Genomic DNA, 25,494 nt, shown 5'->3' on the forward strand with positions numbered 1-25,494 from the left:
CTCAGCTTCACTAAAGTCGCAAGTGAACAAAGCCGTTTGGCATTCACTTTTGCGGATATCTTTGAAGTTGACGGTAAGTTTTATTTGATAGCCGTATGCTGTTTAAGTCTTGAAATAATTATTTTTTTGAGCTGAGTAACATCTCATAAATCAAAGAACATTTTTTACAGAGGAGAAGGACTAAAGGAATTAAAAATTTCAGATGAAAGTTTTGCCTTTTTTATAATGGCCCCTTTACTAAAGTTTGGTTACGGTAATGCCTGAGGTTTAATCTCCAACTTACCGAAATTGCATTACCCTAAGTTTTCATTCCTTTAGTTTTGTTTGCTTTTTTGGTTTCGTGGTGAATCTCATTTTTTCTCCATGAATGTAGAGTGTTATCGACAAGAATTTACGCTTCTGCTGTTTGAAGTAAAGTGTGCAGTGTTTGGCACGAAAATGAAATTGGTTGCCGACCACGATGGCCGCTGGTTTCAATGATTTAAATTAAATTAGGAAATTACTCTGTAGACTGCAAGGAGAAAAGGAGATTTCTTTTCGTTTCTGGTCATTTTTGCCTAAAAAAAGGTTTATTCTCCGATCATACTATTGTACGCGATATGATTAAATTAAAATTAACAGCAAAAATAGCAAACCTATCGTTTGAAGATGGCAAAGTCTTGACGTTTCCTCGCATTTGAGAGATTTCATATATCTCACATATATAATGGCTGTGATATTTCCAGGATGTAAACTGCAATTGAATACCTTTTAATCACTCCAAAACTGTTGGCCTCGAGGGCTTTTGATCTGTTCTTTAAGGACATAATGTTCAAGGGCGGATCCGGGAAAAAAAAAGTTAACCTGATTTTCAAAACGTTCAACGCTACTTGGTTAATGGTTGTAACTTACACTTCCTATACTAACTGTTAGTGAGATGCACAACATATTGAATGCACTTTTGGTAGGAAGCAGTCTCAAGATCAGAGGTCCCTGACTTAAGCAGCAACATGGACAAAATCTACCTCACTTTGGTTGTAAGTACAAATCACTGTTAATTAGGAGATAATTAAAGAATTTAATTGTTCACATTTCCTAAAATGGACCAATTCTTCATTTTGATTTGTTTCAATAATATTTTAAAAAAGTAGAAACTCTATATTACAGGACAATCAGTTTGCATATTATATAGTTGACATAGTGGACAATTGTTATTGATAGCGACGCTTGAACATTGTTATACTACTATAACTTTCTGAGAACTGGGGTGGTGGTGGTGGTGGTGGGGTAGGATGGGGCGTGGGGGGGAGGGGTAGAGCTGAAGGAGCCTGTCTTGCAACCTTAACCGTCTTTATAAAACTTTGGTAATGTTTGATCAAAGCCAACAAAATTCCTGACTTTTTCAAAATTTACCTTGTATTGCTCTAACTGCCTTACACCTTGGGGATGGGTAGAAAAGAACCTGCCTTGCCAACTTTAAACGTGTTAATAACATTTAATACACATTTAGTATTTGATCAAACGCCACCAAATTTCGTGACTTAAAAAAAAACGCTAATCCTGCCGCTGTAATAAGAGTAATAATGATAAAATTTATTCCTTGATATTGCGCAATTTAAGATACTAATTCATTATCAAATGCGTATCACAATAAAACTAGAACTCGCTCAATCTGACTGTACAGTTACCTGGCCTTTTCTTTGTTTCAAGGTTTTTGCAGTAATCTTTGGCGTTGAAATCAGTGCAGCAGCGGGAATAGATGGGTATTTTCTCAGTTCTTACCACCGGTAACAGTTGAATGTCCCAGGAAATCTCAGGATTCGGGATTGTGATCAGACACCATTCCAGTGTAGAGCAATATTCACTGCCAAATACCATACTGACCCAACAGCAAGTAAATGACACATTCAAGGATAATATTAGTTTAATTAATAGTAATTCATATGAAGTAGAATCCCCGCTTTCCGGACACCCTCTTTGCACGGACAGCTTCGTTTCTCCTTATGAAAAAAATTCGTATATTTTATTTTATTTTATTTTATTTCATATGTCCCCCGAAGAAAGACCAAAGATACGGTTTTTAACGTTTTTTAGATCAGTTTTAAGCCCCTTTTAACAAGTTTAATCATGAACACTGATCGCCAAAAGAGCAACATTTTATTTTACAGTAGCCCCCTTAATACGGACCCCGGTAATTGATACGGACGGAGGCCTCTTTTATGGTACCCGAGTGACACGCCCTTGCATTTCTTTCAAACTGTGTGTTTTAGTCTTCGTATTAAAGGGGAAGTACCAAGCAAATTTGCTGTCATTTCAAAACCCCAAAATGTTTGTCTATCAGCAGAAACAAAGAAATAATTGTCAAGTTTGTTGTAAATTATCACCCAGCGCAATAAAACTGTCAATAAGAGCCCCTAGCCAGAGACAGAGTAGGCCAGTATGGATTGAAACTTGCAAAATGTTAGGCTAATGTTTTTCAAGTTCTTACATTTTTGTTTCCAAAGTGCGCTAGAACAGATCACGAATCGTTCCTTCCAAGAATTGAGTTGATTTCTTTCTTCTCGTCATTCTAGAACTATTTGGCAGCTGATTGAGTGTCTTATGTCATCATTTTTAACAAAAGATATCAAAAACCCCATGACACTTCCCCTTTAAGAAAGCATTTGTTGGCGGCGTTCATTCTGAGCGTCTGATCAGGAGCTGCTTGCAACGTCCGTGTTAACAGGGTTCCACTGTGATTATATTTATTTACTTGTTATGTTTTGTTATACTTGTTTTTGTAATATTTAAAACACGAGCAGCAGTGTTTTATCGGGGTCGTTATATCGGCAGCCGAGTGGTTTTAGACCCGATAAAAAACGTGGTGCGATTTTTTGAACGGCTTTAGAAACATTCCTGGAAAAGCGTATGTCAAGAGAGTTCATAACAATAATGCTTTTGTGAACGTTGGAAATTAGCATACGAGAAAAACATTAAACAGCGCATACGAATAAGGTGGAGGTTTTATTGGGTTTTAAAACCACTGCACGGTTTTATCGACCATTTGATAGGTCAATGGGCTTTTGAATTATCAATAAGTTTTTGAATTACTTGTTCGTAACTTTTCGACGGTCAGTCTACTGTCTTCAACGGCTAAAAATATGTGATGAAATAAACCGTAAGGAAAACTTAAATATCTAGAGAAATATGCATAAATTGAAGTGTGCTTATAACTAGATATGATTCAGTCGCTTATTTTCGCTTTTAAATTTCCCGGGTTGCTCTGTTGTTTCACACAAGAGAACGTCTGCTTACTAACAATAGCGGCAACCGTATGACGTCACAAAATCCAATATGGCGGCGCTCGGGAAATTTAAAAGCGAAAATAGGCGACAATCATATCTGATTTTTAGCACACTTGAACGTTTTAACTTTTTAAACTAAAATTTAGAATTTAAACACTATTCCCAGCAATTTGCCGTCCATTTGCTGTCAGGAGTGAAGGTTTCCTTTAAGGGGGCTCGCAAGAGGTTTTCTGGCATTGGGGTGGATCTTTTCATAAATAAATATTTTAGATGGAAGGTTTGCTTTGATTACTGTCATTCTACACCACCTTTGCAACTAGATTATGTTTTTGTTAGTTTCCAATCTAATACATTTGAGTTTTCTCTCTAAGAACTCAACATGAAGACGAGCCAGGATGGTTTTGTATGCTTTGAGATAGTTTACAAACAAGCCACATATTCTTTGAAAGTCATTGAAAACGTGAACATAGTTTTTGAGGTAAGTAAACGATTTGTAAATACATAAATTGTATCAAAAGCGAAGGCAAGGTGTTCCAGACTGCCCCGGAAAAATTGTTATCAAAGGCACATTAGAAGAGCTGATGACGCTTCAAACAACTGAATAATCTGCAGACCCTCAAATTGTCATGTAAAATGACAAACAAGCAAACAAAAAAGCGGAGTCTTCACCGGCTTCTGACGCGATGCAGCTTTATTAAGGATGGTGCTTCGCTTTACTACTACGCATGCGTTCTTTTAACCTCGGGATGGTCCTGGCAACTCTGATTTCTTAACTTAGCTGAAAAAATGTTAACAATTTAATTGCAGTCCACAATGAAAAGTGAAAGCAACCACGTATTTTGCAGGGATAATTAACTTTCCATTTGAAAAATTTCCATAGATTGTTATGTATTTAAATACTTTTTAAAATTATTGCTGCCCATTTATCTATGGAAAATGCGAGGTTACCCACAGTTTTTTGTTTTGGATTTTAATATACCTTACTGCTGTATTTGGGTTAAGATCTGCTTACCCCACATGTGTGTGAAAACTTTGCAACTGAAAAAAAAGTATACCTCTCTATTAAGAGGCAACGTACTTAAGGAGCTTTCTTTTCTTGGTGAGTCGTCCATCACTAAACGGGAGTTGTCACATATTTGTAGTCTCACTTCGAAAAAAAAAGTATTTTATACGTATGGAAACGTTGAAGGAATGTTCGTTTTTCTTAACAATAATAGCCTTACTTGTTCACGTAAACTAACGTTAATTATCGTTGACTGGATGGTAAGGAATGAAATGCATTGTAACTTAAAAAATGGTCCAATTTGCTCAGGTTTTTCCTGTGTATTTTGGATAAATCGTTAATTAATGAAACGTAAATATAGTTACAATTTTTTAGAACGACCTCTGGCTAAAATGACTAAGAAAGCTGGGAACTTTAATTCATCCGTTCCCCCCAAAATTTGGAAAAGATATGTTGATGATAGTTTTTGTATCATTAGAAAACACTACGTCTCAGCCTTCCATGACACATTAAATTCAATTGATACAAACATCTCGTTTACCATCAAGACCGAATGTAACGGAAAGATTTCCTTTCTCGGCACTCTGGTCTCCCATCATCGCTGTTGATGTTTACAGAAAGCGCACCCATACAGACAGATAATTAGATTTTAATTCCCATCATGACAGTCAACACAAGGTCAGCACAGCGTCAACTCTTCTACACAGAGCCCTAAATCTACCCAATTCCTCCGAAGGAAAAAAGCGGGAACTTTATTATGTTCATGCAGCTCTGGATTCCAACGGTTATCCACCTTAGTTTATCCAAAACATACAGGCTAAAAAAACCCGATCCTCAACAACAAATGTATCCACAGAGGAACTTGTTGGAATGTTTTTTCAAGATGGTCGAACCAACCAAGTCTCTCGCTTCTCTCCCTTACATCAAAGGAGTAACTGAACCTTTGACATATATTCTCAAAAAACACGCTGTCTCAGTTGTAAACAAACCATTTACCACACTACAACAACAGTTCCCAGCTCCGAAATTTCGACCTTTGATGGAATCGCAGACCAACGTCGTCTATAAAACTCCTCGTACAAATTGTTCGTGGTGTTATATTTGGGAAACCGGTAGAGCTTTCAATAGCCGAAAAAAAAGAACATTTGAGAAACACCAAAACTGCGGCCAAAGGTTCTAGAATTGCTAATCATGCCTGGTCCAACAACCATGTCATTGATTTTGAAAACGCGTCAATGATTGACAAAGGCACCTTCAGAACCAGAAAAACATTACTAATGCCAGAGTGACACCTAACGCAGATAACAGTTCTTGCCCGTTACCTGGACAATACAACACTCATTTTAACAAACATTCATTACATTTCATTATTTCGGAATTCACGCTTTTTGTTTCAATTTTTCTCACCGCTTTCCTATCATTCATTTTACCCGTCGAAGACTGCAGTTCGGGCAGTCGAAGGCTTGTAGTTTTTTAGTCATTTTAGCCAGATATCGTTCTAAAAAAATTTAACAATGTTTCACCCTGGCTACGGCCCCCCAATATTTTTACGAAACGGAAATAGTTTGTTTTTCCTGGAACACGATGAAAAACGTGGAGTGAGCATTTTTAGCATTTAAAAAAAAATGGATTTATTATCTTCTGTTTTCGCTTTAGATTTTCTGCCTCCCCCGCTTTCATTTTTGTATTCATGGCGTTAAATGTTTGCCTCAATATTCTTATTTAAACACCTCTCCTCTCTGAAGACAGCGATAGCGACTTTGAAAACCCAAAGTGGCTGCTTGCAGGAAAAAGGGGCGATAATCATGTTCAATTTAATGGTTATGAATCGCTATCTCCACTTTGTAAACTAAAGCCCCATTTACACGGCAGAAAATTTTAGGCACGGCTCGGATGAAAGTGGTACGCGTACCAAAAAAATAGTACTGATTACTCATTTACACATCCTTTTTTGTACCGTGCCAAACGATGAGAAATTATGATTTGGTACGGGTGAAAGGCTCAACATCTCGGCCAGCGAACTCGATTCTTGCCTAGTGCGCATGCTGCTTGCTCTGTAAAAACATGGCGGACGAAAAGTTCTTAGAATTTCTTCTCTAAAGAAGACCGCGCGTATCGTTCCAGCAGGAAATTTGGAAATCGACCTTTCTCTCGTCTACTTTACAGAAGAATAGAAAAAGGCGGAGGTACAGGTTGTCATTTATTGCATCAGTTCTCGCTTGCACTTCTGTTGAGCGACGGTGTTGGACACTGACACGAAGTGGTCAGTGGTTCGAGATGGTGGAGACAGCGTTCACAGAAAAAGAGTGGTATGACAAATTCCTTAACATCTTGGTCCTTCCATGCTATCCCGCGAGATTTTCTCGACGACTTTTGCAGCGTCTTCCCGCTATGCGCCATCTTAAATGAATCGCGGGCCGATTTGCACATGCTCTCCCAAATTGGTGTTGACCAAAGGCACGAAGGCTCGTCAGAGAAAAGTTAGTTCTGCACGGCTAATCGTTTACAATGCCCACTTTATCCGAGCTGGGCTAGATTTTCAGGATCGCGTACCAATTTTATCCGTGCTCGGACTACCTCTCGACATGGTCCGAGCACGGGTAAAATTTTGGTCCGGCGCGGATGGCGCAAAGTCGTTTACACGACAAAATCTATCCGTGCCAAACCAAGTTTTTTGTTACGCGTACTTTTTTCATCCGAGCCGTGCCAAAAATTTTCTGCCGTGTAAATGGGGCTCAAGTTTATATTAAGCGCGCGCTAAGGTTGTGGTACGCAAATACGGCGGTCGATAAAGTGAATTCTCAATTTCGCATGAAATGGATAATAAAGTTAAATATTCCTAAATAACTAAGTTTCTCGTTTCAGGACTTCTTTTGTTTCCTTTTTTTTTTTAGCAAAAATGTCATTCGACAAGACCTTCTTTTTATCTTTGCCATGAAACCCAATTAAAGCCACGCATGCGCATTTGAACAAAAAATTGTGACTCGTTGTTTTCGTGGAAGTGAACTTTTTTCTAAGGAACCGCTCATTAGAATTTCGTGACATTTGGCATAAAAATAGTTCCCTAAAAGCGTGACTCGCCTGCAAAGAGAAACCTGAATCTAACAGAGGATATCTTCACAAAACATTAAAATGCAAAATCAATATTTACAGGAGATCTCTTTGTTAAAATCACACAAAAGTAGTGCAACTGTTTCAGTGTTTTGTAAGTTTTTCTGAATACAAAAAGGGAAAAAATCTAATGAGTACATTTTCTAAAAATAGAGGAAACCTACTATTTATGAACGTTTAATAGTTCCCTGCGTTGCCATGGAAACGGTACTTAGCTCAACAAGACGTACGAAAATACATTTCTTCTTAGTTAGTCTTAGACCATACCAATTTTGGGCGTCCAGAAGTACAAAGTTCCAAATAACGTGTTCTAACGCCTGTACACTAAAAAACCGGATTCGGCCACCTCAAGACACTATTTTCAGTCAACAAACGCAATTTGTTATAAAAGTGAAGTCTCCCCTGAACTGAAATACAAAATATGTATACCATTGCATGATCATATCAGAAAACCGTTTATCAATTTCAATTCTATTAGTCCGGAAGATAAGCGTAAAATTGTTCAAATACGTGATACAAGTACCAAATTTCGCATATTTAATCCTTTTTAGGTAGGAAATAATAAGCGATAAGGATCCACTTATGAACTTAACTTATTCACTAGTTTTTTTGCGGTTAATAAGTTCTCATATGTTTCCTATAAGGCACCACAGGACACCCAATTCAGAGGGAGATGATTTTTTATAAAAAAAGAGCCATCCAAGCTATGTTTTCCTGTAGTTTTTTATTTGAAAACTTTTTCCCATAATCTAGCATGTAGCTCCGTACAATTACACGTATTTTGAGTCTGCAAAGTCGTATTTATAAAAGCACAGGACACCTAGCCCGTGATAAAAAAATAACTGAAGAGCCATTAAAATATACTGTTACTTTTTGTAGGTAATATTTTGATCGCAATCTCGCTTACGGCACATTCGCCTCAAAGTGTCTACAATCTTTTTTAACAACACACCGTCACGCTGTCTCATTTAAATTTTGCCTGTTCATTAAAGAAATAAACGAGCCATTTACGCTATATTGCCATATGGTATTTGAAGGTAATTTTTTTTTCACCTCAGTCTAAGCTACTGTTCTATTCGGTTTTTTTTAAGGAAAAAAGTGTGTTTCTCTTTAAGTTTGGTTTACTCTTGATAGCAACTGCCATTACATGTACACAGTGCTGTACAGGGAAGGTTTGCCCTTGTACATTTACAAAGTCCCCGGCATGCCTGCTTGCAGTCGCATCTGATCAGTTCACAGCATGCTTTGGAGGCTTCAGGGAGTGATGTCCAGTGCGGTACCCATCCGTCTGAAGATTTAAGCCAGCCCCAATCAGATGCAGTGGGAAGTTCCTGGATGGAATCAAGTGAACGACCCCAGACATGACCAGCTTGAAATGCTGCTCTCCTTACATGTTGCGCCAGGGCCGCTTGGGTTGGCGGAATACTCTCTATGCTTCTGGTGCCTTGAGAAAACATGGACTGTCGTGCCGTGTTGACGTCCTGGTGGGGGGCTGTTCGGCTATACATTATAACCACGAACCGTTCCAGCACCTTAGATTGCTCCTCGGAAAGCATTGACTGTGGCGATGATAAACTGCGAAAAACTTCGGTCGCCTCGGGATAGCACTTCCATGCTTGAAATGCGGTCTTCTTACCCTTTCCGGAAAAAAATGATACCGTATCACATCCGGTAAGGGCATGAAAGAACGGTAGCCCCTCGCATTGCTGTTCGGTAAGAGAACTGGCTATCTTGTGGATTGGCAGGTAGCGCATGTGCTTGCCGACGCCAAAGGCAACCCACAGCTCATCTAATTCCAACTTGCGCTCAAGTGCGATCGCCAATACAACCACGTCTGTATCAACGGTTCGCACCAGAATCTTCTTCATACCATTCTCAGAGGCATGCTTTACATGAATGAATATACGAGTATCTGCTTCCTCGTGATTACAAGGTGCCAGGCCCGTCTTGTCTATTGTGGTGGAACTGATTACATCCACATCCGCCGTGCTTAATACCACTACATCACTTGCCTCGAGAGATTGAACACTTGCGGCGAGATACTGGAATAACTCTTTCTTGTTGTCATCGAGCCTCAAAGACGACTTCCAGTTTAAAGGAATCGCTGCATTGTCGCACACACGTCTGCGAGCTCCTGTGTCTCTGGCCTCTCGAGTGCCTTGCTTGAGACTGTTTTCCAGGTAGCGATCCCACACCAAATCGATTCTCTTTACATTCTGTGCACGGTAACTGATGACGTAGGGGATAAAAACAGTTTCTGCATACTCCTTGAAGGTTTTGCACTTACCAGGCGACAGCATATTTACAATAGCCGTACCATCTAGAACAACAACATCAACCGAAGGACGCTCCAATGTTGTGTTAACTTCCACGCATGCGATAAGCTCCGATTTTTGTCCTGTGCGCATCTTGCCATTACAAGAAAGTGCAGGTGGACTTGAACTGTTTTCGTGCTTGAAGAATTCCTCGAGATTTCCCTCCCTTGCTTGGCAAGCAATATACAGCCTAGAAAAGAGGCGACAGTAACTCTTGAGATTGGCAAGTAGATTACTGGTCTTACTTGATGGTCGTTTCTCTTGTGTGCCAAACAAAGGTAAGTTGCAAAGTCGTATTGTGTCAGTGATTGCTTTGGACCGCTTAGTAAGTCGCTCCTCAACATACGTGTCATACATTGACTGTCCCTTCTCCTTGGCTGCTGAAACAGCTTCCACGACAGATTTAGGAACGATTTCTTTAGTGTCCAGTACTAGGAGATCGATACTTTCTTCTCTGAAAGGGTTTCCCATCTCGTCAATTACTTCAATCAGGTTTTGAACGTCTTTGGCAAAAGCTTTCTGAACAGATGATACTTGTTCGTGGTGACACGTGTTGGCAGGTTTCGGTACTTCAAATGCACTTTCGAATTCATTCACTGCTCTCGCTATTTCTAGTCCTGCTACCATCCAGCGCCGAAGGGCTGCAGGACTTCCTGTTAGTCCAACTGCCCCACCATCCCCTTCAATCATCTCGTTCTCCTGCTCGTGGTTGTGGTCTAGAGCAATCTTGGAAAATAGGTGCTGAGATTTCTGAACAACGAACTTTCCTTGTTCGAACTCGGCGAATACTGATGGGTGCCTCTCCTTCAAGTTGACTAAATCTCTGATGTGGATGGGTAGCCATCTCGCATAATGAATTTGATCGAGAGCAAACATCCACGGAACAAGCTGTGCAAGACTCTCTACGTACATGGAAAAGTTGCCTTCTCTTATAGACCTGACGAACTCGAGAACTAACAGTTCCAATTCAAGTGCTGTTGACCAGAAAAGAACATGGGGATGTTCCTCACACTGCTTCTGCATCCAGGTATTAAAATCATCTGGTTCCCTGATGGTCTCGATACTAGCCATGTAAGCCCGTCGCTGTAAGATGTAAAGTGCGCATGCACTCACTTGATGTGCATAGCGAGATCTGGTTATGTGCACCGCCTTAAGTATAGCATCTGCCCTTCCACGGGATGTGATGTCTGCCTGGACCAATGCGCTGTCCCACCCACTGTTGGTCAACCAATGTCCGACCATCTTCAGTGAGGCCTTCTCAATGTGAAGCCCACCCATCATCACTACATAGCTGCTCTCCCCATACGTTTCTGCCCTTTCCCACTGGATCTGTTTTGCGAGAGCGTAAAGGGGTTGGTCCATTCCAATGACTGGCGTCTGTCCCGGATTAATGTATGCGATCGCCTCCTTTACTAATTTCATAGAATGTTGGATCATTGCTTTACTGTGTGCGTTGTCTTCAAATAGGGGTAAAAGCGATGTAATAGCAGTAGGTGAGAGAGGAGCGGTTTGCAAAGAAGCAAAGTGAGCAGACCACAACAGATATTCTCTCTCCTCTATCTTTTCCCTCTCCAGCAGTTCCTAGACCTTGGTGAGCCACTGGTACTCGCTTTTCATATTTTCAGTGACGTCATCTGACTGTGGTTTGTTAGTATTACATCCTGCTGGAACAAAATAATCTCTCTTTGATTCTCGTTCCCCATAAGGCTGAATAGCAGTGTATGCTTCGGGTAGATTACACACTGTTTTCCGTTTTGTAAGGTCAGGATTTATAAGAACTCGATTTCTGTCAAAGCCGCCGAAGTCATTAGTAGGGTGCTCGGTAAGAGAAATTGCGGTTCCGTGAAATGAGTCCTTTGCTGTGCGTGAACTCGGATTATGGTCAATGTTGTCCACACTTCCAGTAGTAAACAGTGACTTCTTTAACTTTGAAGGGCAAACCACGCTGTCATCTTCAAACTGCGCACAGACGCTATTTCCTAGATCAGCTGAAATTTGCATCACTCGGTCGTACGAAATAGACATTCCTAATCTGTAGAACTTATCTACTAAAGTTTTCTTCCTGGTTTCGGCGTGGACTAACTGTCCCAGATAGACGGGTAATGGAGGCTCTCTATTCGGATCATGCCTGACTCCTGAAACATCAGACTGCGGGTCCCTGTGACGTTTCACGGCGTTAAAAATCAACAGCTGAGAAAGCGCTACACCTGTATTGGAACCCATTACTGTACCTTGCTCATTTTTGTTCATAACGCTCGGACCCTCTAACATCATGTTAACAAGCGCAAGGAGTAAGTCTGGTACTGCAGAGCGCTGACATTCGGTATCGAATGTACCATTAAGCATTGCTTTTTCGCAAATAGCTCTTTCCTAACAAGCATTGCGGCTTTAGCAAGATACATGGCCTCACTGTCGTAGTCATGAATTTGGGCAAACTGTAAAGCCGCACCAATGTCGGTTGTAAATGCTAGCTTTACCTCCTTTCCTTCCGTATATGCGCCAAGCTCTGGTATTTGTGTGAGCAGGCGATCCTTTAACCTTGTGCTGTTTACACGGCTAGGAACATTTGCCCCGAGCTGTTCAAGTAAACGCGAGTACGTTTTTGCCAAATCTGATAACAAAAAAACCATTGGTTTTGGAGCTTCCTCTATATACATGACAAGTTCAGCTAAAGCGATAGCCTCCAAGGAACTTTGAGAATTGTTTTCATTGTTTTCTTCCTCTTTTGAGGGACTGATGTTTCTAACTCGATTATAAAGAGCTGTCAGACATGGTGCATGGTAGTATGCATCCTGTGCATGCATATCACCAGCTGACAACTTTGACAATAGCTTGTGGTCTTGAAGCTTTGTGGCTGCTGCTTAAACATTGCTATCAATAGCAAGCGTCGCTGCTCTACGAAGATTCGTACCTGTTATGGAAAATATTTCGAATTATCTAAATTATGAATTGACTTGATTTTATTACCGTTGCTTCTTTTATGATCTCACTCTTTTTTTCAGTTTTAAGTTTAATAGATATCATGTCACATGTTTAATTTACACCAGGACTATCAGTGATTTTATGTGATTATCGACTCAGTTTTCTTAAATGTTTTCAATATTTTTAATCTATGATGTCATGCAAAATGCAAAGACAACTACTTTGACGGTCTTTAAAAGAAAAGAAGCGAATATTGACTTGTTGCAATTAATAAAAATTAACAAATCGTCTCTACTTGTAAATTTTCTCAGATATTTCACCCATCCAAGTTGCCGCTTTTCTATTATGTGTTGATGTCCAAAATTAATTATCATGTGCTCCTTACCCAATTCATCACAAAAGAAACATCGCTCTGTGCCATCTTTTGTCGAAGGCTTGGATGTTTCCCCATGGCCAAAGGTTGTACGTCTCGTTTTGACCGGACTTGGTTGTTCCGAAGTCTCCTCGTCCGATTCCTTACTGGCCTCAGCATGCTTCCTTTTCTGAGCTCTGGTCAGCTTCGCACTGCTGCATTTATTAAAGCATGTCTTGTGCCAAGAAGCTTTGTTAACTCTCAGGTTTTCTTCAATTCCTCCTCCATCGTCGAGAAGAGACAAAGGCACTTGAATTGGCCATTCGCCAGCTTCTTTAAACTTTGGAAGATTTTCGGCCAAACTTTTGTATCCAGATCCACGATCTTTTCTTTTATCATACACTGGAGAAACAAGCTTTTCAGTTGTATTGTCAAGCTGGCACAAAACACACAAATCCCAGTTAATAGAAAACCTCGTGCGATCCATATTGCACCTTAAAACAACCTGTTTGTACGTGCAAAATCAGTCAGGCGTTCCTTGCTCACACCAACAAAATCCGTCAGGCGTTCCTTGCCGCTTTTCACACGATTTTTATAATTTATCATTTTAAACGGGCTAAAAAGGACTGTTTGAAGTTAATTGAGCAAAATCTAATTCTTACGTTTATATTTAGGCATTTTGGGCGTATTTTCATTAGTTTTTGGTAAAGATATGGCTTTTTATGAGCCCGCTGTACGGAGCCGCTGACCGCCGCTTGAACACGTCTTAAAACACATGCTTATGATTAGGATCCAGATAAAGTCTCAACGGAATGTTAATCTACAAGGTAAAAGAAACTTATTCCGAAAATTTCACACTTGTATCACTAATTTGAACAATTCCGCTATTTTTTGTCACTAATCTTCCGGACTATATTACCTATTTTTAGAAACTCCAGACAGGTGCTAACTGCACAAGTTACAAGCCAAACTTGTTCAAGAAGGAAAGGGTTGGAAATACACCTAGGACTCGGCTCATTAGTCAAAAACCGGGGCTAAAATGTGCTAAATATTTGGCTAGTACAGATTCAGGGGCCTTGTATTTAGGAAATAAACCTTGTGACGGAGTTATCTTCACCCTTTTTAGACCTCGTACGTAAACCATAGCGTGATACCCTTGTCAACATTAGCGTCACGTCGTCATAGTAACAGTACTCTTATTTAAGCGTCAATTTATTTAGCACCCCACTAAATGGGGGATTATGAATGACTGAATTAAAAGAAATGATGCGACTTAATAAAAGTCCAAAAAAAAAAAAACATTGTAAAGTAACTGAAGTTATTCCCTCTAATATGCGTGACATTCATTGGCTATGTGATAGTCACTTGACATCTTACAATAGAACTGTTTCTGCCAGAGGCCAATGAGAGTGTTACATTGCGAAAGCTATGACGTAAGAGGTTAACAATGAAATGTTAGCGGCGAATGTTGCTGCTTTTCCAAGTTAATTAAAGGGTACTGAGGGTGGCGTGAAGTTATTATAAGATTCAGCGCAGTTCTTTAAAGATTCTTCGGAAGCGAATTTTACTGTTTCCGACGAGATCGGTCATTGAGTGTTTATTATTATATGGCTAAGACTAGTGGCCAATATCACGCGTGCTTTGATTGGTTGCGAGGGAGATCAGAGCAGGGCATTACGCACCCGTATTGCCCACGGGCTGATTACGGATTATTCAAATTAGGGTTAGGCTTGAATTGAAATCCTCTTTTACTTCTTAAAAGAAAGCCAAAGAATAAACACTTTAAGAGTAAATGTCTGTAAGAACCAAAGAAATCTGGGACACAGCTCATACTTTGTACATTAATAGGCCCTTAAAGTACCACACTTATGAAAAGGACATCCATTTTACCAAATAACCACTCGTTTACGAGAAACAAATTTAAATTGATCGACAGCGTTTTTGGTCAACAAAACCTCAAAAAATTGGGAACATTCATTACGCTACTTAATCAGGCAATCGTAACTTTTAAATCGCTTTCATGCAAATCCTGTTCATTAAATGCTTTTTAGTTTTCTGACTTGTAACATAGCTAGCCAACTCTTCTTATAAATATTTGACGATTTTTTTAAAGGAACCAAAGGCTTCTCTTAAAGGCTTCGTTAGGACCTCCAAAAAACTAGCCAAAAATTCCTGCGGTACGCAAAGAATCGCACCGTAAAACCACAGGGATCCCACACAAACTGTGTGACCGTTTGTATTTTGAATTTATAGAGGAAATGTATGAAAATGTCGAAAATCCTCGTATTATTGTACTAGATTGCGATAAATATTATCATTTAACATCAAAATAAACGTATTTTTACCTTAAATGTTGTGTGTTGTCGTACAAAAGGTTGAAGACGGCGATTTTAGCAATTTGAAGGGTTCGGCGTTGAACGTTCACTCGAGTGTAATAGTAGAGAGACAAGGGAGGAGAGCTCCCAGTCGAACAAATCATCATCGCACGGGTTCCAAACCACGCACCAGTTAAGTTGAAAGTCCCTCCTTTCATCTCGTACCATTTGATTTGAAATCCGTCCAAACCTTTTACAGGTAGACCTAAAATGAAACCCAAAAATTTAGCAATCCAAGCTCGATGGAAGCGTAGCTGGACTTTCGTGTGCCGACCGAAAACTGTCACCCTGTTTGCTCCTCGCTGATTGGATGATTTCAAACAATGTCCCTTCAAAAATCCGTCCCGTTAGAGCTTATTCCCAATGTTTGCGTGACACTTTTCAGAACTTACAATGCCATGCCATGATGGAGACGATTCGGGGTGACAGAAGTTACCCCACCTTTTGCTGGTCTTTTCCTGGTCTCCAAATGAATCCTTCACCCTCAAACAAGTAGGATTCCGTCGTGTGGAATGATGTGACAACTTGGTAACCTATCGATAAGGGGAAATTTTGGTTTTGGTTATGACGTCATTGTCCGTCCTTCTGAAGTGAAACCTCAATTGGTTTTAAAGGGACCAGTAGTTTTAGAAAAGAACAAAACAAAACAAAGCAAAGAAAAACAAGACAAATATTTTATCTAAAGTCATTTCGTAGCCGTAGCCGTCCTTTCCTATAACACATTACACATTACATTATGATTTTGGACGTTTGGTAAACATATCGACATTTTAAGACCATAAGCAGCTATAGCTAGTAAATAAGACTTACCGCTAACCTCGAAGGTATCCAAAAAAAGTGACTGCTAAACGACTTTGTCTGACGCCACTAAGCATAATCTGCTTTTATTTAGTTGAATGATAATGACTGAAATATTTGAATTTCGACAGGTCCTCATGATTATATTGTTAATGTATTGCGACTAAAAATATAATTTCGTTTTCTAAATATCCTTTTGTGATATCTTTCCTATCATTTCTACGAACGCGTGCTATTTCCGAATTAATTGTTCTCTGTTCAGAAACCATGTTTGCCTTCTTCATACAGTAGACGCCATTTCGAATTCAAATTTGGCGAATCAAAGAAAACATTAGCCTAATGCTTGCACATTTTGAATTAAAACTCGCCCATGCGCTGACCATGACAATTTCCCTGTACGTTGAAAGCGGAATTGGCCCAATTGCTGTAGAAACGTCTGGTGACCATGGCTTGATCTAATTCACTAAAACTGATCTACCACACCAAACATTTCCCAGATAAAAATCTGAAAACATAACAAAGTTTAGTGGCGGTTGTTCATATGTTCAGAAAAAAAAGTGCGCAGAATTCGCCGCACTCTCCCAGTCTATAGAGAGTTAAATTGATCTGATGGCACACCGGCCATAAAATAAAAAGTGAAACCGCGATAAAGCAACGAAAGTATCAGAAAGGCAAAGAACCCTTTATTTCAATGACATCTTTTTCGTTACAGCGATATATCTCACTGAACGTTTTTTTTTATATTTCCATTGAGAGGTAAATAAATATATATTGAAAATAAATATGAATTGGATTGAGGGCAAATCTAATCACCGTTCTTTTTACTGAGCTCATGATTTTTGTGACAGAAGAACAGCGCGCCTTGTCATTTCTGTCATTTAAGGAAATATGTGGACACTATTTTTGCCATGGAACCTGTGGCAATTCAAATATTTCAAATAACCATTTTACTAAATAAGAGCATATTATGCTTGGTGATGACACACTCAGCTTCAATAAAGTCGCAAGTGAACAGAGCCGCGTAGCAGTCACTTTTACGGATATCTTCGAAGTTGACGGTAAGTTTTGTTTGATAGCCGTATCTTGTCTAGTCTTCAAATAAGTATTTTCTGAGCTGAGTAACGTCTCATAAATCAAAGAACATTTTTTACAGAGGAGAAGGACTAAAGGCAGGAAAAATTTAGGATGAAAGTTAAATTAAAATTAAAAGGAAAAATAGCAAACCTATCGTTTGAAGATGGCAAAGCTTCACGTTTCCTCCCATTTGAGAGCTTTCATATATCTCACATATATATATAATGGCTGTGATATTTCCGGGATATAAACTGCAATTGAATACTTTTAAATCACTCCAAAACTGTTGGCCTCGAGGGCTTTTAATCTGTTCTTTAAGGACATAATGTTCAAGGGCGGATCCGGGGTAAAAAGTTAACCTGATTTTCAAAACGTTCAACGCTATGTGGTTAATGGTTGTAACTTAACTTCCTATACTAACTGCCAACGCAGAGAACTTAGGAAGCAGTCTCAAGATCAGAGATCTCTGACTTAAGCAGCAGCATGGACAAAATCTACCTCACTTTGGTTGTAAGTACAAATCACTGTTAACTAAGAGATAATTAAAGAATTTAATTGTTCACATTTCCTAAAATGGACCAATTCTTCATTTTGATTTGTTTCAATAATATTTTAAGAAAGTAGAAACTTGATATTACAGAACAATCAGTTTGCATATGATAAGGTGAGTAGATAGGAATTGGGGGTTGAGCGTACCGGGAGGAGGGGAGGGTGAGTTAAACAATAGCTGGGGTGGATGAGTAAACAATAGCCTAGAGGATGACATCATCAAAAACGATGACATCATAAGCTAAAAATAGAGAAACCGGGGGGAACGGGAGGATGAGTAAACAATAGCCTAGAGGATGATGTCATAAGCTAAAAATAGAGACAAGGGGTGTAATTTCCTCCCCTCCCGGAAGACAAAGTAATAAGCTAAAAATAGAGAAACCGGGGGGGTTAGGGAGGTAGAACGTCACAATAGCCCCCCCCCGGTTGACATCATCAAAAAGCGATGACATCATCTAAAAATAGTATAGTGATATCATTGAGGTGGAGGAGTATTTTGCTCTCATTATAAAACAATGATCTCATAGTTTAAAAATAGAATAGTCATAAAATAGTTATAAACCTTCCCGCTATGAAGTAGGAAACACAAACTGTGATGGCTTCCAACCAGTTATTTACCATCAATGAGTTTAAATCAATCACTAAGCCTTGGTTGGAGGTTTGAAATTTTTTGCTCCACGGAAGGTGAAAGCCCTTTGGCCTTTCGCAACCTACACTTGGGTAGTGTGAGGTCATTATTTTGCCTGGCGTTCCTTTGGTGAATTTTTGAACGGTGTTGAAATCATTCTCGAAGATAACCGGGGGTTAGGTTGTTTATTCATTTGGACCATTTGAATACAGTAGCCTATTTTCATTGTCCGTAAGCGTATGAAAAAGCGATTACTGCCAAGCACATTATTCACGAATTGTGAGTTTCAGTAGTAATCATACATTTTGATGCTATTTTGGATGCATTTGATCGAGATTGTGATTTTGTAGGTTATAAAAGGTGAAATCATACATCAGACATCGGACGCGTGTTTCGATTCACGCACCGTTACTTAAGCTATTATGTTAATTAAGTTGAGCTTTGTCGGGGATTAAACAGTAAAAACAGTCTTTTGTTGTCTTTTGTTTACCAGATTGCTCCGAATAAGAATATTATTACATTTGATCGATTCCTGGCTGCTTAAATTAATTTGCATGTTATGTTTGGCGCGCACTGGAAAAATAAAACACTCTCAGAATTTACTGAAAATTCTTTATTTAAATCGTTCAACAATTTAAGTACAAAGCAAAGTTCTTATGACAGCGTTAATCATCTTTATCCTCTCCATCGCTAGGGGGATAGAATGTCATTTTTGATGTCCTTTCATCCTTGTGTGTGATTGCGCCACAATCATAACATCGACGGAGAGAGTCCTTCGCGTGCTTTCGTTCAAGAGGAATCTTGTGATCACATATAGGGCAAACTTTACAGTTATCTTCCCAAAAGCACTTAGGACATTTCAGGACTACGGTAGCATATCCATGTGAACCGTTGCAGTGTCGGCACGGATCATGAACTTTTGCCTGAGCTATCGTTGAATTTTCAACTGAGTCGCTACTATTCTCGACCTCTTCTTCCCAATCACTTTCCAGGCCGCTGTTATGAGACTCTTCAGGTTGACTATTTTCAGAACTGGTTTCCTCCTCTTCACTGCTGTCCGACAAGTTTTCATCATTAGCCTCATTACCTGATTCGTCCTCTTTATCCTGGTATCCTCTTTCTTTTTCTAACAAATCGCTTGGAAGTTTTTTATTTTTGATCAGTCGCTTATTCACTCCGAGCTCTGCCAGCCCATCTAGGAAAGTATTGAGCGTACGGGGTTTGGCGACATCTTCGTTATGAGGGAGTAACACATACTCGACCAGCTCTGAGATGTTTGTTACTGGTATTGCGCGCTGGTTTCGGAGTAACAGTCCACTAGGTGTCCAGAACAAGATATTTTTAGAAGTAGCCATACTATGCAATAGCTCAGAAGCGTGCTTTCTGGAAACGGCATTGGAAAGGTCGTTCAAGACATCTTTTATCCGGGGTTCTTCATCGTCACTTTCCTCATCAGAGGTTGAGTAATCCTCCATTTCACTTTCCTTCTCTTTATCCCAATCCATCTTTCTTTTCATATCGACCAGCACCCGTTAAAAGAGGGACACAAATGACCAAATTTCAGAATCCACGGTCTCTTTTATAACATAAGATACCCCAAGCTACTAATTGCAGGGGTCAGTAATTCTTGTATAAACCCACTGCCCTCTTGCACAAGGATGCGTTTCTTTGTCTTGTAAGGAACATTTCGCTGAGCAAGATTTAGAAGAGCATCCTTATGCGAACGCAATATGGCCCTAACTTCTTCAGACACTGGTATGTTTTCTGTAAGTACATTATAAATAACTTGCAATAACGCATGCAACTGTTGTGGAGTAGCTGTTCTCAAGAGAAAATGACGCTGCTTGGAAGGGCAATCAGAAAGGAGCTGAAGGAAACCCCGGTTGTTCTTTACAACGCGAGACATGATCATGGAATGAGTTTAAGAAAGTAACTTCCCCTTTTCTTGTGTAGGATGTGGGGGAAGTAATAGACTTGAGGAGAAGGAGGAGGTGCTGGAGGGAAAAACAATAGAAATGTGGTGGTGGAGTTAAAACAATAGAAACGTGGTGGTGGAGGTGGGGGCGGTGGTGGTGGTGGAGGGAAAACAATAGAAACGTGGTGGTGGTGGTGGCGGTGGTGGAGGGAAAACAATAGAAATGTGGTGGTGGTGGTGGAGTTAAAACAATAGCAACGTGGTGGTGGAGGTGGGAGCGGTGGCGGTGGTGGAGGGAAAACAATAGAAATGTGGTGGTGGTGGTGGTGGAGTTAAAACAATAGAAACGTGGTGGTGGAGGAGGGGCGGTGGCGGTGGTGGAGGAAAACAATAGAAATGTGGTGGTGGAGGTGGGGGTGGTGGCGAAAACAATAGGGGTTAATTCTATGTAAATGTGACACATTCGACGTTTTTTTCAATCTACGTTAAGTCTTCGCCGAAATGACATGAGTTGGTTCTGTTCTTTCTGCGAAAAATCCTTTAGTAGAAAAGATAGTATGCAAAGACACGTGATGTCTAAACACCGCAATGCTGGTTTCACTCCTTTCAGAGCTATGCCGTTTTCTGTAGAAAAGTGTCAGCGGTTTCAATTTGTACATCCATTTACTTGTATGGTTGCTGGGATGACCGGATCGGGAAAGACTGTCTGGGTAAAATCTTTGTTGCAACAGGCTCAAAGAGCAATCAACCTACCACCAGAGAGGATTGTTTGGTGCTATTCGCAGTGGCAGCCTGGTTATCTAGAATTGATGGCAATAATGCCAAATATAGAATTTATCAGAGGTATTCCTTCCAATCTAGAGCATGACTCCTATTTTGACATCCACCAACGCAACTTAATGGTGATCGATGATCAGATGGCTGATGCCGGTGAAGACAAGCGAATCGTCAACCTGTTTACAAGAGGATCCCATCATCGCAACCTAAGCATAATTTACATTGTGCAGAACTTATTTCATCAAGGAAAAGGCAGTCGAAGTATCAGCTTAAACAGTCACTACTTAGTCCTTTTCAAGAACCCCCGGGATAAACTTCAAGTGCTGACCCTGGCTAAGCAAATGTATCCCAGGCACACCGATTTCTTTATTAATCACTATGAGCAGGCCGTACAGAGGCACTTTGGTTATCTCCTAGTTGATCTTAAAACCACCACTCAAGACAACTGTAGATTGCGAACGAACGTTCTACCTGGCGAAGAACGATTTGATAACGTAGCGGTACCGGACAATATCTCGCAGGAACTACTACAGTACCTCAAACAACAGAACGTAATGACTCCCCCAGTAGTTCCAGTAATGAAGAAATTACAAGATTCAATGGATGGTCTTCTCTCACGATCAGACCTTGGAGATGACGAAAGAGCAAAGCATTACATGCAGCTGCAAAACAAGTATTTGACGTTTAAACAACAGTTGAATGCCAGACTCAAAGAATCAAATCCACCCTACTCTGAAGAACAGAGACAAATTTCTAGCAATCATATGCCAGATCAAGAACCAGTGACTGTACAGGCGGCCGCTGTCCAAACTCCCACGGTTATACAGGCGACCGCTGCCCAAGAACCAATCGCAACACAAGCGACGCCCGCGGAAGCGTCACTTCCCTCGTCCATCTTAACGCCCCCTCCCACAGTACCCTCACCTACGCAGAAAAGAAAAAAACCACCTCGAATTCGGTTTAAAAACTACCTGGATGACGATGATCGTCCCTCAAGAAGATCCCGGCGAACTCACAGAAATCATCCATATAAGGCTTCTCAAGAGGATGAATTTTAATTAAATTGTGGCGCAATCACACACAAGGATGAAAGGACATCAAAAATGACATTCTATCCCCCTAGCGATGACGAGGATAAAGATGATTAACGCTGTCATAAGATCTTTGCTTTGTACTTGAATTGTTGAACGATTTAAATAAAGAATTTTCAGTAAATTCTGAGCGTGTGTTTTTTTCAGTGCGCGCCAAACATAACATGCAAATTAATTTAAGCAGCCAGGAATCGATCAACCGTAATATTCTTATTCATAAACAAAGACAACAAAAGACTGTTTTTACCGTTTAATCCCGGACAAAGCTCAACTTAATTAACATAATAGCTTTAGTAACGGTGCGTGAATCGAAACACGCGTCTGATGTCTGATTTCGTCTCTTATAACCAACAAAATCACATAATCTCGATCAAATTCATCCAAAATAGTATCAAAATGTATGATTACTACTGAAACTCACAAATTCGTGAATAATGTGCTTGGCAGTAATCGCTTTTTTTACGCTTACGGAGAATGAAAATAGACTACTGTATACAAATGACTGAACAACCTAACTCCCGGTTATCTTTGAAAACGATTTGAACACCCTTCAAAAATTCACCAAAGGAACGCCAGGCAAAATAATGACCTCACACTACCCAAGTGTAGGTTGCGAAAGGCCAAAGGGCTTTCACCTTCCGTGGAGCAAAAAATTTCAAACCACCAACCGAGCCTTAGCGAATGATTTAAACTCACTGATGGTAAATAACTGCTTGGAACCATCATATTTTGTGTTTCCTACTTCATAGCGGGAAAGTTCTATAACTATTTTATGACTATTCTATTTTTAAACTATGAGATCATCGTTTTATAATGAGAGCAAAATACTCCTCCACCCCAATGATGTCACTATACTATTTTTAGATGATGTCATCGCTTTTTGATGATGTCAACCGGGGGGGGGGCTATTGTGACGTTCTACCTCCCTAACCCCCCGGTTTCTTTATTTTTAGCTTATTACTTTATCTTCCGGGAGGGGAGGAAATTACACCCCTTGTCTCTATTTTTAGCTTATGACATCATCTTCTAGGCTATTGTTTACTCATCCTCCCGTTCCCCCCGGTTTCTCTATTTTTAGCTTATGATGTCATCGTTTTTGATGATGTCATCCTCTAGGCTATTGTTTACTCATCCACCCCAGCTATTGTTTAACTCACCCTCCCCTCCTCCCGGTACGCTCAACCCCCAATTCCTATCTACTAAGGTGATGTTTCATTCAATTATATAGTTGACATAGTGGACGACGCTTGAATATTGTTATACTACTATAACTTTCTGAGAACTGGGGTGGTGGTGGTGGGGTAGGATGGGGCATGGGGGGGGGGGTAGAGCTGAAGGAACATGTCTTGCAACCTTAACCGTCTTTATAAAACTTTGGTAATGTTTGATCAAAGCCACCAAAATTCCTGACTTTTTAAAAATACCTTGTATTGCTCTAACTGCCTTACACCTGGGGGATGGGTAGAAAAGAACCTGCCTTGCCAACTTTAAACGTGTTAATAACGTTTTCGTAATATTTGATCAAACGCCACCAAAATTCGTGACTTTTTTTTAAAAAAAACCCTAATCCTGCCGCTGTAATAAGAGTAATAATGATAAAATTTATCACTTGATATTGCGCAATTTAACATACTAATTCATTATCAAATGCGTATCACAATAAAACTAGAACTACCAATACTAACTAAACATATATGAATATAACGAATAATTACATGAATCTATCTCAGAGAAAAATATAATAATAATAATAACAATCATAATAATAATACAATGAATCTTTTATTTACCTCAAGTCTATTAAAATTAATTATATCGAAAAGAAAATGTATATGTATAAAAAGAGAGTAAATTTAAGTACGACAATATTGAATTAAAAATTGTATGCAAGTCGAAAATAGCGAGTCTTTAACTGTTTCTTAAAGACATTATAATTGTCCTGCTTTCTTATGTTTTCCGGTAAAATGTTCCAGATTTTAGGGTCAGCTTTTCTAAAAGCTCTTCCTCCTGGTGTCTTCTTTCATCGCGCACCACTTTGTTTGTCTAAGACGGGAAAGCGTATGAGTCTCCTTAGATGAGTCAGTCTCCCCTGCGTTATAACTTCATATACAGATAAACATCATTTCAGTAAAAGGAACGGTATTTCTCCAGAATACTAGCAGAAGCTGGCGGGAAATTCGTCAATGACATTAATGACTAATCAGTAACATGGATGAGTAATCAATAGGCCACAAAATAGTTTGTCCTCGATTAGTCATCGATTATTCACTGATCATCGGCAATAATCAATGACTAATCAGTGGATTACTCATTGATTACCCATCGATTACTCAAAGATGTCTTTGATTATTGATGAGATATCTCTGGATCTGATTATGCTCAAGCCCTCGCTCAATCTGACTGTACAGTTACCTGGCCTTTTCTTTGTTTCAAGGTTTTTGCAGTAATCTTTGGCGCTGAAATCAGCCCAGCAGTGGGAAGAGATGGGTATTTTCTCAGTTCGTACCACCGGCAACAGTTGAATGTCCCATCATATCTCAGAATTCGGGATTGTGATCAGACACCATCCCAGTGTAGAGCAACATTCACTGCCAAATACATTACTGACCCAAGAGCAAGTAAAGGACACATTCAAGGATAATATTAGTTTAATTAATAGTAATTCATATGAAGTAGAATCCCCGCTTTCCGGACACCCTCTTATTAGAGACAGCTTCGTTTCTCCATATGAAAAAAGTTCGTATATTTTAATTTAGTATAATTACTCAGGTGATCATAGAGATTCTGTTGATTTGATTGGTCGAGGATTGCGTCATATCCTGCTATAATCACCTCGCGCGAGGTGATCATAGCGGGAGCACTAACTTTCAAAATGGCCGCTCAGCTATTTGTTGACATTTCTGAAAAAGAAGTAAATAGGATGAAAGAAAATTCAATTTCGAAAAGCACTAAAGATGCAGCTAAGTACGAGTTGATACCGTCGAAGGCAAGATATGAACATTTTGCTAATTGTAATAAAAAACCCTTGTAAATTGCATGTTGTCGATCTTGATGACTTAAAATAAAGACAACAAATAAAGTTAAATTCAAGCAAGATTTTCTTTATTAACAAAATGATTTTACAAACAAAACGAGTTTAAGACAGAATTTGAAAGCATGGAAGTAAACAAGATGAATAAATGTCTCTGTAAGTTTTACGTTTCAGTTACGAGAAAAGAAAACAGTTTTTATAATCTGAAAACTAGTTTGTTGTCGGTTCGAGCGGCTCTCGACCACCATCTAAAGTCACCGCTTCACAACAAAATATTTTCATCTGCGAAA

At 39.6% G+C, this 25,494-nt stretch overlaps 1 protein-coding gene across 1 annotated transcript in view; it reads left to right on the plus strand.

Moving 5' to 3' along the window:
- LOC146457081 (uncharacterized) overlaps positions 1-25,494 on the plus strand; it is a 33,791-nt gene continuing 8,297 nt past the window's right edge. Inside the window, exons 1-3 of the mRNA XM_085092347.1 lie at positions 1-73; positions 948-1,016; positions 24,608-24,791. Coding sequence (XP_084948473.1) covers positions 990-1,016; positions 24,608-24,791 — 211 coding nt within the window. The 5' untranslated portion in view covers positions 1-73; positions 948-989. The remainder of the gene's footprint in view (positions 74-947; positions 1,017-24,607; positions 24,792-25,494) is intronic.

This window comes from Pavona decussata, unplaced genomic scaffold (assembly GCF_977016875.1).
Source record: "Pavona decussata unplaced genomic scaffold, jaPavDecu1.1 SCAFFOLD_248, whole genome shotgun sequence".
NCBI classification, from domain to species: domain Eukaryota; kingdom Metazoa; phylum Cnidaria; class Anthozoa; order Scleractinia; family Agariciidae; genus Pavona; species Pavona decussata.